The 13,504-nt window shown below is 52.5% G+C and overlaps 3 protein-coding genes across 3 annotated transcripts; 1 reads left to right on the top strand and 2 right to left on the bottom strand.

The window, feature by feature from the left end:
* Positions 1-427: 427 nt before the first annotated feature.
* EMWEY_00015570 (ribosomal protein L34, putative) lies at positions 428-1,385 on the bottom strand (the record flags this gene model as incomplete). The annotated part of the gene is made up of 3 exons (XM_013479585.1): positions 428-554; positions 700-803; positions 1,227-1,385. 3 exons carry the CDS (start codon positions 1,383-1,385, stop codon positions 428-430), a joined length of 390 nt encoding a protein of 129 aa, XP_013335039.1.
* A 936-nt stretch (positions 1,386-2,321) lies between these two features.
* Positions 2,322-3,466, top strand: EMWEY_00015560 (hypothetical protein, conserved; the record flags this gene model as incomplete). The annotated part of the gene is made up of 3 exons (XM_013479584.1): positions 2,322-2,613; positions 2,874-2,972; positions 3,327-3,466. The coding sequence occupies 3 exons, from the start codon at positions 2,322-2,324 to the stop codon at positions 3,464-3,466; spliced, it is 531 nt and encodes a 176-aa protein (XP_013335038.1).
* A 420-nt stretch (positions 3,467-3,886) lies between these two features.
* Positions 3,887-9,782, bottom strand: EMWEY_00015550 (hypothetical protein, conserved; the record flags this gene model as incomplete). Its single annotated transcript, XM_013479583.1, has 6 exons — positions 3,887-5,328; positions 5,504-5,759; positions 6,006-6,193; positions 6,434-8,369; positions 8,524-8,847; positions 8,988-9,782. The coding sequence occupies 6 exons, from the start codon at positions 9,780-9,782 to the stop codon at positions 3,887-3,889; spliced, it is 4,941 nt and encodes a 1,646-aa protein (XP_013335037.1).
* Positions 9,783-13,504: the final 3,722 nt, after the last annotated feature.

The following is a 13,504-nucleotide window of genomic DNA, read 5'->3' as shown; positions in this document are numbered from 1 at the left end:
GCTACGAGACCGTGAAGTTTGGATACCACTAGTCTTCTTAAAGGGGATCGTTCCAATTCCCTCTGGTAACTCATACCACGAACCGCTCCCCCCTGAGCCACCCCTCCAGACTACATAGACTACCGGTCCTATGTATTGTCCACTATAGTCAAACTCGCTCACTACACACTACCTGTATATACCGTTGGTTCTCCATATTGTAACGAGAACCGCCTTCAACTTCACTACTGCTTACACACCACAATACCTAAGAGTTGTAACTGGCTGCGCTATGTGGGGTTTGCTGTACAACTTTACTAAATTCAAATTCGCATTTTCAACGCAACACCAGAGTAAGGATCGTTGTTGTTTAAAGAAATTTTGCGGATTAGCATTTTGCCGCAATGCCCTTCAGCAACAGTCATTCAACCTATGGCTGAACTGGCGATTACTTGGTTGAGCGTTTCTTGCTCTTCTTGTTCTCCGTCTTCACCTCGTCCCTCTTTTGCCTTTCTTTAACTTGCAAGACTTGTTTCACGCACTTCTGTTCCTCAACAAGAAAAGCACGGAGCACCCTGCATGCGTAAAGTCAGTGGGTCACAGGAGAGTAACCTGATTATCAGCAATGGAAAGCAGCACTGAACTGTGCAATTGAAGGTACTTGTCTATAAAGTGTCGGAACGAAAGCATGGTATAAATCAACACTGATACCAAACCCACTTTTCGCGCACGCACGAGTGGCAGCGGGTGCCTCCGTAAGCGCGGTTAACTGTCCTTTCACGCTTCTTCAAGAGTCTGAACTGGGGTGGGCGACGGGCAGGGATCTGCACAGATAGCTCAAAACAATGGCAGACCATTTCAGCTGGATTAAAATAAAACACAGAGGATGACATTATCATACGACAACAACAGGACACAACCACCTACACTTGTTGTGATTATCTTCTTCGAACAGATGAAAACGCTACACCCAAGCAGCCCCCACGGTACGGAACCATCGGCGGCAGTTACAGCTCATGATTCCCTGGCAACATCAGGAGGGATTCTGTGTGCTTCACGAGCACGGCACGAATGGATATAAGTGGAGACGCAGCAGCAAGTCCGTGATCGTAACGATCTGGGCGCTGAAGGCCGACTGCTACCCCTCAGAGTTTGGATGGAAGCTTCATAAGTGCACAATACAAGCATATCCATGCACTTTTGGTGTAAAAACGCAGATGTCACAGAATAAAAGTGGAAATTCTTACTCCAGGAAGGAGCCTTCCGCATCCCCCACACTTTTGGCGAGAAGCCTGCTTGCGGACATTGAGGTAGACGACCTTGGCGCCTGGGGTTTTCACGCGCCTCACACGGTTAGAGGCGGTATTATAGTGGTTGTGGCGGCGAAAAACGAGGCGGGTGGACATTTTCAACTCCCAATGGAAGGGCCTGCGGGCTGGGGAAGCGCGGCGTGCAAACGGCAGTCGGTTTCTGCGCAGTCGTCTGCAGACACTGCTCGTGACGGGGTAAGTGGCCCGCAGCCCATGAATTAAAGTAGTACAGAATGTTCGTTCAAATGCCCCTGAAATGCAACCACCAAGAGAGAAATCCGGCGCATACCAGAGTATGGAAGCCCACGCTGCGCCGCCCCATTTGCAGCATGCCAGCCCACAGCCCCAGAAGCGACAGTCGGACGAAGCACTAGCTGGGTTATTGCAGGAAGGCAATAACCCATATGGGCAGCAAATAACAGTAAAATAGAGTCGTTTCATTATGTTTGTTGGGTTGGAAGCTCGACTTTTCCATCTTCTGTGCCGCCGCGGATGCTGACTTGCTGAGTTGGCTGGATTGACCGCAACACCCCAAAGAGGATCCGTTGCGCAGCTCACTAGTTAAAGCCCATTGCTTCGAATCTCGCCGAAATTGTTAAAAATGAGAAGCAGAGACTTTTATACTCAGCTGAGGATGGCGTTTCTGGTCACTCTTTGACGTGTGCCACGTGAGCGGCAGCGCACTTGCAGCTTCACCAGTACAGCGGCAGCTTATGCAAACCAGCTCGTCGCATGGGCAGTTCGCGGATCCTGGATGTCTGGGGGACGTTGAATGGTACATGAATTCCCAGAACAAGCGTAGGAATATTCGCATAGTCCCGAATTTGCAACGTCGAGCGGGCTGCTTTCAGAAGCTGAATTATCCCCAAGGCTAACAGCTTTTGCTCATGTCTCCGGAATATTACCACTACAGGCTGTGGTCTCTTCACCGTGTCCACTGAGAAAGGTATCCTCTGTTCGTGTATGCCATTTTGTACTTCCCCGATTGGCGGTGATATCTGGGTTTTTTTTAGTTGGTAAATTGAAGCTACAATGGAGTATTTGCTCCCGCTTACGCGCCCTTCGCTCCCACAGGATAGTCTCCTGCAATCGAGCTCAGAAAGCCTGCACCCTCCTGCAGATGCAGCGTGGGGTGACCGCCGTGCTGGGGCTAGGAGCGCTTCGAGTTGGTTTTCTAGGAGAGGCCTTCCTAATAACATAGACGTAGATGATGATGACGAATCCGACACCTGGTGCTGCTGTGAGCCACTGAACAACACAGAAAGGATCTTGGGATGGCTCACGTGCTTCCTAGGAGGGCTTATCCTTTCGGCAGTGTCGATGGGTGAGCCGTGTCGTATAGTTGCTCCGTACTCATATCAGATTCATTCTGAGTGATGGCACACTTAGAGGCTGTCGAAGCAGTGGGAGTGGTTGAATCACAGTTCCTTTGTGAATATCTTAGCCCAGAAAGATGGAGACATGCGGACCACTAACCCGGGGCCCATTCTGCTTTGCTTTGGGTGCGTTGAGAGTTATTGCCCAATGGCCAATAAGCGTCTGCTGACTGCGTGTTGCGTCACACATATGGTGTTTGCTCCTCAGGCTCCTTCAACGATATGTTGCTGGGAAAAAATAATAAATTCGCTGTCACGTACACTATTGGCAACATCATTGGATTGGCAGGGACTGCCTTTCTTGTTGGTCCGATTCAGCAGTTTCGGAACATGGCTGACAGATCACGCCTCGTGACGAGTTGCATCTTTGTCGGCAGTTTAGTGGCAACCTTGCTGTCGAGTGTTTACCTAAAGGTGGGGTTCGTCATTGTATTTTTCGTTTGTGTTCAGTGGCTGGCGTACATGTGGTATTCTTTGAGCTACATACCGTACGGACAGCGAGCGTTTTTGTGGGTAGTCACGAGACTGTCTTTCCGCTGAGGCAGCAGCGGCTGTGGCCAGTATTTATACGTAACCACCCATATGTACAGTTGCCTACATTCCCAAGTGTTATAGCACGCACGGGAAAGCCACACCTGCCTACCCTCCGCAGACTGCGCAGGTGCCCTCGTATGGAGGACCATCATGCTGGTGAGACGCAGTACTGCACATATCGGCTATGGCGGTGGGCAACTCGCTGCCGGTCTCGTCAACGTTGAAGACTATCACAGCAAGTCCGAATATGTCCGAATTTTTTTTTAAGGGGTTCAAACCCGGTGCTATGCTTGCTTTTTTGACGAAGATCGGCCCATTTTCAGCATGCTGCCATTTTGAGCATTGACTTCCGACATTATGTGAGAATTCTGCATACAGTTTTGCGAGCTTATGCTACTGTTTCTGTGTCCCTTAGTGTTGCTTGTACTGTGTGCTGTACGCTCGAGTAGTTGCCAATTAGCTGCAAATATCAACCTCGCAGTGGCCAGCGGCAGAGCATGTTCCTACATCAAATATGTTCTACTGCGAGGCAAAGATGCAGTTGTCAAGCCGACTGCCATTCGGCAGTGGCAAACACTCATCTAGTATGTCTGACAAAATGTACCGCGGCCACCCGCAGTGCAGTGGCCGGCGACACCGTTTGAAAGCATCAGCTACAGAAAGTTGCGCTCGTCTTCGGAAACGCACTCAAACGCTGGGTGCCCTCGACAACTGGTGCTGAACGCCATGACTCTCGCCCAATGTTGTGATGTGAACTGACGGCGGAGCAGCCTGCCCAAACTGCTGCTGCTGCATGGCAACCCCCAGCGAACTCATTAAAGGATTGGGCTTGGAACAAACCAGTCGCTTTCTCACGGGTTCGTCTGCTCCTAGGCCGTCTTCCCACTTTGTTGCGGAGGCACTACCTCCAAGGCCATCGGCCTCATCCAGATATTCATCATCTGCTGGGCCCTCCAGTCCTTCAGGCCCGTCTGCATCATCATCGCCCTGCTCACCTCGGTCAACCTTGCGTTTCCACATGACAGCTGCCCCATAAGCTGCTTCTAGGCCGCCAAACTTCCTGGTGCTGAAGATCTTCGTCGTTTCCCGGCCCTTTACCGCCACCTCCCAGCATGCTCCCTTCACGTTGTAGGTGACCCCCCCGACTGAGGGAAATTCCCTTGCTAAGGAAGCCAAGGTGCGTTTACCGGGCTTCGAGGCACAAAGCAATCTCTGCTTCCGCTTTGAACAGGATTGCACGCCATCATCTTCCAGCACCTCTGCAGGGCCAACAGGGGCAATGACTGACCCGTCGGCGTCACCGGATGTCCCGAGAATCCCGAGGCCCCCACGAGGACCCTTCGCACACTGCAGGGTCAACTGTGGATCGCTCGCTGGATCGATGGATACCGGTTTTGTCGTAGCCTGTCGCTGCTGTCCTTCTGGGCAACGCAGCGGAGAAGGGGCTCCCGATGAGTCACTGAAGCCTGGGAGCCGCAGAGATGCCGTGGCTGAGCCCCCTAACAAAGAGCTCACCAATGCCAAGGCCGACGATGAGTGGTCGCCTAAATTCAAGTACGAGGGTAGTGGGTGAGCTTTAGACCCCATATTTGGGGGTTGTCTCGCTGGAGTCTCTTGAGCGGTAGAAGAGTGCTGCAGCAACTGCTGTTGTAGTTGTTGCAACTGCTGAAGCTGATCTTCAAGCTGTTGTTGCAGCTGGTGTTGCAGCAACGCCTGCTGCTGCATAGGCGACCCCGTAATTGCTGCAGAAGGAACTGGCATCTGTTCCTTACCCGGCGCATGCTGCTGAATAGTCTGCTTTCTTGGAAGAGGAGGCATCACACAATCTGCCGAAGGAAACCCGGACGAAGCCGGCCGTTGCGGCACCCCACGTGGTGAGTGCCTTGGAGTTGTCCCAGAAACAGCTGCTTTTACTTGCATGGGATTCACGCTGCGAAAAACATTGGCGCTTCCACTCACCCCGGGGGCATCATTGGCTCCCTGGATCTCCGGCGCTTCATTGGTTGCGCCCAGGCCGTCAAGTTTGCTCTTGGCAGATGAATGCTGCAGCACGGCCGTCGGCGTCTGAATACCGCGGTTCCCAAGTGCCTCCGCAATTGCTGTAGTGGCGTCCCCCATAAAGAGCAAATCTGGCAAACAAAAACCACAAACCCTGCACGCCTGCTCCTTCGATTCACTTTTCACGAGCACTCAGCTGCCGTAGATGCACTGCATTTTCTCCCATAGACGCCTTACCTCAACTGCCCCGCAAACTCATTGCGAACACTAGCATGCAAGCTCAGCTGCCTTCGGAACGACACATACCTGGGAGCCTTGTCTGCAATGAGGGCTGCTCTCGGCCGACAGAAGCTTCAGGCAATGCAGGTTGTGCTGAAGCCCGCTGGGCTTCTGTCGATGGAGTGTTTGTGACTTTGGATGTGGCCATCCCCATAAGGGTTTGTCTCGCCTGAACAGCCAGACGTCGAGCCTTCTCAAAGCCGTGCTGCTTGATGTTGAAGCAACTTTGCCTTGGCTGGCCTGAGGCGAGAAGAAAGATGTCAGGGGAAATGCAATCTAAGCCCTGTGAAAAAGGAAACTTCAAGGCAAACTTCCTGCAACAAAATTTGGCTCACGAAAAAACCCAGTATGTCTGGGTCCGTTAGCAGGCCATGCAGCAATTCTTACAAAAATGCTCGAGTTGAGAACTGGGCGAGGACGTACCATTGGCGTCATTCCACTGTGCAACCCAGCACGTATGTTTTTTGCCAATAAAAACCCCCTTTATTTTAGGCAATTCCGCTGCCCGAACGGCATACTGCTGCCGTACTGGGCAGTCATTCAGGTTCGTGCTCCCAGCTTTTCCAACAGACGTCTCCGCCACTGCCCCAGCGTTCCGCCGCGCAACCCCTGTAGAACCAGTCGAGTGACCTCTCCGAGCGAAACCCGAAGGAGCAGCACAACCTCCGCCCCCAGAGGTTCCTCCACCAACAGAGTTTGTTTGCCGGTCAGCTGCGCCTGCACCGAAGACAAGCAAACAAAGTAATAACGTACATGTTTGAAAAGAATTGTACTTCAAAATGTTTCGAATTACAATGGAGCCCATGCCCACTTAAATTCCCGTAACAGCACTGCCTGGCAGAACAGTTATCCATAAATTCAACACACTTCCTACGTCGACGTCCATCCCAGCCAACGACATTTTACCCCGTACCCAAGTATGCTGATTCGTACTGCTGTGCTTTTGAAGCAGCCTACCGTCTCCATCCACGCGAGCCGTTGCTTCCCGATCAACCGACCACGTTCCCGAGAGGCCAGGCGTCCTGGGTGATGTTTTGGACCCCCCATTTGTGGGTGATAGCTGTTGCTGGTGCGGCATTGGCAGCACGAACGAACCCACCTGTTGCGCCCTCGAAGAAACGGGGACGGGCCCCAAACCCGTCGGGCTAGGAGCATTTGGAACAGCTTGCCCACAACTGATATCTCGTCCACCGCGCACAACAACGCGTGGTGGGTTTCCCATGTCCCCCGTCTCAACTGAGGCACCACTGTTTGGCTCCCACAGATGTCGCGGGCCAGCTGCGCCATCAGAACTATGTAACATGTCCCCTGCAGGTTCCACGTCAGGATGCTCTAAGAAGCGCTGGACACGCGCTATGCTTGCCTTCAGATTCCGGCGGCGCCTATACGCAAGGCGGATGCAGTCGAGGTCGTTGAGCACTTCCATAAGCTGGTCGCGTGACCACTCCCTCGCGTCGAACGGAGACAAACACTGAAAAACGACACGATAGCTCTGCAGCTCCAGGGAATCAAGTGATCTTGCAGCGATGGCAGCTTTAAAGTGAAACCCGAAATTGTCGTCACGTGCAGCCCAGGTTGGCGCCAATGAGCGCAGCATCCGCAGAATCCTCAATACCGCAGACTTCTGAGCAGCCAACTCCGTCCCCGAGGCGCAAAGAAGGACAGAAGGGTCCAGCAGTGGCAGCGGTGGTACCCAACCACCGCTGCCTCTGATACAGCGTCCCGTATCAGCATCTGATGCCGCTAAAGCTGCTGAAGATAGAATTGCGTTGCCATCGTCAGGGGCATGGCCGTCTGAACGGACTCCGTTCAGGTTCAGACCAGAGATGCTTGCCCCCAAATCCGTACGGTCACAATTTGGCGCATCAGCAGCGCCGTACTCTGTGTCAGCCAGGCATGAAACTGCTCCAGCTGCTTCAGTCCATTGAAATGAATTACGCATCAGAAGCCGGTCCGGATCTCTGCGCAGCATCTGTAGCTCCTGCACCAGTAGGTGACGCGCCGGAGTCGGCAGGGTTGCAGGCCTGCGGTATGTCCCTACACATTCTCTAAAGATGTGGCAATATGGAAGGAGCTCCGCAAAACGATCGGCGCACGTTACCGCAGCAACGTGGTGCCTGAAGAGGAGATGCAGCGACTCCTCCTGTTTCTCTTTACTGGATACAGGCTCCTCACCGCCCCCTTTGCTTTTGGGCCGGACACCATCCGCGCTGTCTGAGCCACTGGGGGAATTGACTCCCGATCCTGGAGGTGCATCGGAGCACCCTGCAGACCCTGTAAGGGGAAGGGAAAGTTTGGCACCCTTTTCACTACGCTTGGTGGGTGTTCCGCTGCTATGCCGTTCACGAGTCGAATCGCAATCGACTGGGGGCAAGCGCCCGTTGTCCTGGGATATGCCTGCGACAGCTGCCCTTGTAGAAGCTCGTGGCGAAGCCACATCCTTCCCACTGCTCAAAGAACCAGTGTCCGGGCACGAGGGAGAATTCCAACTGCGGCCTTCAATTCGCGTTGGCGGCTCTGTACACCCAGTCGCAGCTTGGCACTCATCAGCAGACGAGGAGGTTGCAGAGTCTGGGCCAGAGCCATGCGAGCGCTTTGCGGGAAATGGAGATAGGCTCCTAGCACGTGGGACTGTGTGCAACTGGGATGTGGCTTCGGTGCATTCCCCTCCCGAGACAGCGTTCCCACAAGACCCAGCATCCAGTAGCACTGCAGGGAGCGCAGCGTTGTTCATCCACTTGCTCTTCAGCAAGACAGACGCCCCAATGCAACAACTACACGGTTCCTGGCTTGAGGCGGCAGCACAGCAGCACGTTGCAGAATGAAGGTCTTCGATCAGTGTCAAGATTGTCAACTGAACTTCCGCAAATACACCTCCGGCATCCGGTGGAAGCTGCACCGCACGGCACATCTACAAGGAGAACGTAACTACCATAACAAGTGATTATGCTACTTGCGGCAAAAACGAGATCACTAGAAAAACCAAGTGCTAATCCGCACTTGGTATCACTGTGTCTGCCGTGATCTGTGTTGGGCAACACGCCTACCCGTACTGCGCCACTACCAGCACTCCCTGTAGTAGTCGGCTTGTCCCCAATGCAAGCCCAGCTTCGCACAGGCTCAATGATGTCATCTAGATGCTGGTAAGCGCCATTCGCTGTGTGGGGCAACGCAAAGCTAGGTCCACAGAAATAAGGTGCAGCAGCTGCCGAGGCATCCTTCTCAACGTCCGAGACTTCAAGTGAAGCTGCGACGTCGCTGGCGTGAAGGCTACTGTCGCAGCCATCCTCCCCGCCGCGAAATAAAGTTGCGGGCGGAGCCGACAAGCCTGATCCGCCAGAAGAAGTGCCGCTGGGCTCTCCAATGTCATTCTGAACCAGAAGAACGGCCACAGCAACGAAAAAAAACACTACTACATTAGGGTGCAATAAGCAGCGGGTGGTGGCAATTCACTACGACAAACTGGAAACATAGAACAATGCACCGAGGTTCGGCAGCTGCAGAAGCTTACATCATCAAACTTTTGAATAGCCATGCCTAGTGCCTGCAACAGGGCTCCCTTATCAGGCCCGACGCCATCCTCGGACACCCTAGGGCTCCGTGCGTCACTAGACTTGACGTCGCATGGACTCGGGAGCACAGGCGTCTTGTCTGCCGTAGAGGTGGGAGTGGCTGGTGGGTTCGCACTGCGTGGCGAACCACTGCAGCCAATGGCCTGAGATAACACACTAGAAGATGAGGCATGCAGCGCAGCTGGTGCTCTTCGGGTCGCATGACGCCCCCTCTTGCATGCTGTTTTCGAAGTAAAACGCGAATCCGGGTAATCTCCTTGTCGGGTGGCGACTTCATGGCTCAAGGCCGCCAGCCGTGCGCGCAGCTCAGAAGGCAGGACTCCACTAAACTGCGGCCGAGATTCCCCGCCTTGAGCCCAGCCAGGTGCATCTTCACGGTGTACGTCTGTGGACGGTGTCCGAGTCAATGAATGCGATCTGTCCCCATGAGTGCTTGCTCCCTCGTTTAAATACGTATTGCTTTTAAGCTCTTCGGGTAGATGTGCGAATAGCGCTCGCCGCACAGCCATTTCAGATGCTGCTTCCGCTTCCTGAGTGGCGAATGTAGATAACTCCGCAGTCCTAATATCCGTAGCAGAAGTGGGAAGCTCCGCCACATGCGTGTTGAACCCAAAAATGCAAGACCGCATTAACGGGCTGACCTCCACCAACTCTGGTGCAGCAACGAGAGTCCGTGGGCTGTTGCATTTTGGCTCACTGCCTGCCGCGAGGGCGGCACGCGGAAATTCGTGCATAGGTTTCAGATGGCGTTTTAATCTTTGCTCCTAGTTCATTCCCTTCCGTTGCACCTTGGGCAACAAAAGAACATCTAAACTCCGGTACACTACTTGTACGGAGAAAGCAGCAGGCCTCGGTGTTTAGGTAGAAGCCAAATGGGAATCTCGATCAAATTTCAACCGTACATACAACACAATCCACATGCATCAAGAGGTACAAAATGAGTTGCACCCCGTAAGGATCGTCGAGGCCAACGCATATCCTAGCTTACAAGACAAACTCGCAGAATGGGTTGCCCTTCAGGTGCCCCTGAAGGAAGCACACGGCGTCCAGCAGCACCCACTGGTCGTGCCCGTCAACCACCCTCTCGGCGTGAAAGGGGCTCAGAAGAATCTCCTTGGAACGACTAGCTGGTTTGCGTCTGCAACCTCCTCAGCCACTAGAGGATGCAGCGCCCTGGGTTGGGGACCAAGGAAACAGCAGCCTTTTAAAAGTACTCTATACCGCCAAAGGATTTCTGCTGCACATGCTTGAAGCCTGCACCTCCGTCCACCAACGCGGAGAAGAGCTGTCTCGAAGCAGCGTGGCACGCAGGAATCCTTACACTCAGCTGCATACCTATTCAACAGAAATATGGGTTTTAGGCAAGATGGAAGCATCCGCTGAGCAGGTGGGTTGGAGCAAAGTACGTGAGCCCAGATTATCACAGAATTCGTAAGGGGTGGTTGACGGTGCAGAGTTCGGCGTCCTCTCGAGTGAGAAAAAGAGAAAAAAACCCTCCACGAAATAGGTCTTCTACAGACTAGGATATCTCCTAAATAGGCGGAGTGGCAACAGAAGCCCTCAATAGCCGTACGGGAGCTTCACATCGACCTTGTTGACTCCGTGAGGGGCAGGCAGCCACCGGAGCCAGAAGCACACCGGATGAAGAAGCCAAGGCGAACCCCGCACGTCAAGATAAACAAAGCATTCTCATACCATCTCAATATTGAGAACCAACTAGAGAAATGAACTCCTGAGTCCTTGGAACCCGCACACCTGCCAAAAGCGGGCGATGCTCCGAGGTGTAGGAAACGCTTCGATGCTCCGAGGATTCCGTGTAAAAAGAGCTCGCGGTTTCGTAGTGTCCCCCATTAATCCTTAATTTTGAAAACCAGGCCGGTAGAGATACGATAATCACCACTGAAGCTCTTCGGGGAAACTGGAGCTCACGTTCAAGCCCAGAGGCACAGGCTGCTGCTGGGGGGTGGTGACTCGCAAACTAGTAGGAGTTCAAAACGGCAGGAGTATCCACTTCAGAAAGTTCGTATTCTTGTATGCATTTGATACATTCTGCATGTAGTGCACAACCTTTATACAGGACCCTCTCGAATTGCTTCAAACGGTCCCGCCCCCTTCCCTTCTGGTGCATGAGTGGGGGGGAGGCAGCGGAACCTTCTTGAGTTCTAGCAAGGGTTTGTAAACAATTTGTTTTCCTTGAAACGTACACCATCAGTCACCCTTCATTCTTCTTTTGCAGCGGGTGCGTACTTCTATCCAGGGGCCCTTGTCTGTAGAGCGTTGAAGTGGTTAATGCAGCACGGTCCGTCATAGGTAGGTCGATCATGCGTTTGTGGGTATGGTGGCCACTGATTGCAAATCAATTGCTTACCAGCTGCCTGGCGTGTAATTTCACGAATGTTTAGGGGGCTTGCGTAGGCTTGCATGATTACTTGCCTTGTCGGATCAGCTGGGTAGAAGCCCTTGTCCTGGATCTCATACGAAGATTGTTGTGAGCTGCAATTGAGCCAAATAACTACGCATGAGTGTTCCTTAAATGAACCTAAACTTCTCCCCCAGTCATCAGGCGTCATGACCTCAGCGGCTCACGGGCCTGGAGCAGCGGGACCGGTTGTGGCCTGCCACGAGGTTCAACGCGCCCTGCTGAGGCTGAAGATGTAGGATATCCCGAAGTACTAGAGCAAATAGATATTCTTGGATGTATGTACGAACTCACTAGGCGATCGTTGCAAACTTTCGTTCGAGTGTTGCTTGTTTACTTCCACTGGGCATTGGTTGTGTGAAACACATATACATGCCAGCAGCGCGGAGGCAATAATACATCTGCCTTTCCGCACTCCCGCATGCGGCAGAAGTTGTCGTGAGCGCTCAAGACTGCTGGGTTGAGTTGTAGTTCCACCCTGTGTTAGGGCACTCCAGGGAGCCTTTGGCTGGTGCTGCTGCTCAACTCTCCGCGTGTTCGTTCGGCACCACCTAGAGCATGGAGACGGTGAGTTGGTTGAGGAACTAAGTGACAGCACAAGGAATAGTTGACACATGATATCACCTAGAATAGAATGCGAAATGTTTGGGTCTTCATGGTTCTAAGGAGGCAAATACTGCTAAATCACTAAATGTGTTCCAACATTAAGGTGCATCGTTCAGGTTCTGCTGCCGACAGAAGTGTTTGCAGCCTGTAGATGTTTGTGAGGGATATCTTCGTGCAGAAGATCCTCAGAAACCCATTCAGCCTGCCGTTCTCCTAACATAATACTATAGCATATTCTCGCCTTCTTTGGCCTCTATAGTTTAATTCATGCTTGTTGAAGAACTCGGTTGCATCCATTTGGAGTGTGGCACGAAGGCATTCTTGCATCATTGCTGGTAAAATTGAGTGGTATTTCGATAGTCCCATGAACCATTTTAGGGAACCAGCATTAATCATGTGATGACATCTCCAAGTTGAGGGTGCGTGAAGGATGTTAGCTAGCGCCCTGACCCGAGCATGAACAGCAACCGGTCCTACACAGTGCTACAGTAATTTCGTCGGATGTTCCCTCTCCGACTCTCTTCAAACGTCTTGTGAATGTACCCAAACCAAGTGACCTAAGGTGAGAGTAATTGCTGATCGTCGTTTGCTGTACTTTGTGGCCATGAGGCGGGCACTCATGCTGAGCTTTCTACGTCGACCTAGATTCCATAGTGGTTTCCGAGTGAAGGGGAATCCAATACGAATTCCTATGTGATATCAGTCCAGATTCGTTCGGAAACCGGACGGTTCTTCGTAAGTCCTACTTGGAAGTGATCGGTTTCTCCTGCTGGTGCCAATGTAAATACGTGATGAGAACGTATTCCTCCGCTAAGGAGCTCACCCGAAGCAACTAATATGGAATCACTGCTCTCTCCACTATTGTATTGACACCTCCGTGGCCTGGCTAAGCATATTCGTGCATTTGCCTAAAATGTGAGTATGAAGTGAAGCTGGACTGTGCAATTGTCGAAGTCCACGCTGCTTCTGGTACCATTAGATGACTTCGTCAATGTTGTAGTGTTTCACTGGTTGCCTACTGCTTAGCACAAAGATAAACGCAGGGGCACGAGCTTCTAAGGAGTAGAATAAACGCAGTTATGAAAGAAATGAGAATTATCACCCTCCAAAGCAGTAGCAGAGCACAGTCCTTAGCCAGTAGAGGAGCAGGAGGATGCGGCTTGGCACATGCTGGTGATGGCGTGATACGCTTTACCGTGAAGTCGTACTGCATGAGCCTCCAGAGACAACGAAGAGCTCGTTCACTGCTGAATATTTTAAACAGATTATTAATCCTTTGTCCACGTGGCGAGGGGTTTTCAACAGTGAAGCGCGTGGCAAATGGCCCAGTGGACCGGGCAGTGGTCTGCATCGTACTGGGAACTCCTGCTCCCTCCCCGTGAAACCTTGTGGCTTGAAGGAGAGGATTTTATGACTTTTCAGAGTTCTGGC

Source organism: Eimeria maxima, genomic scaffold (genome assembly GCF_000499605.1).
Source record: "Eimeria maxima Weybridge genomic scaffold, Emw_scaff123, whole genome shotgun sequence".
In the NCBI taxonomy this organism is placed as follows: Eukaryota; Apicomplexa; class Conoidasida; order Eucoccidiorida; family Eimeriidae; genus Eimeria; species Eimeria maxima.
Note: the sequence above shows the minus strand (reverse complement) of the source record. Positions and strands in the feature narration are given on the sequence as shown.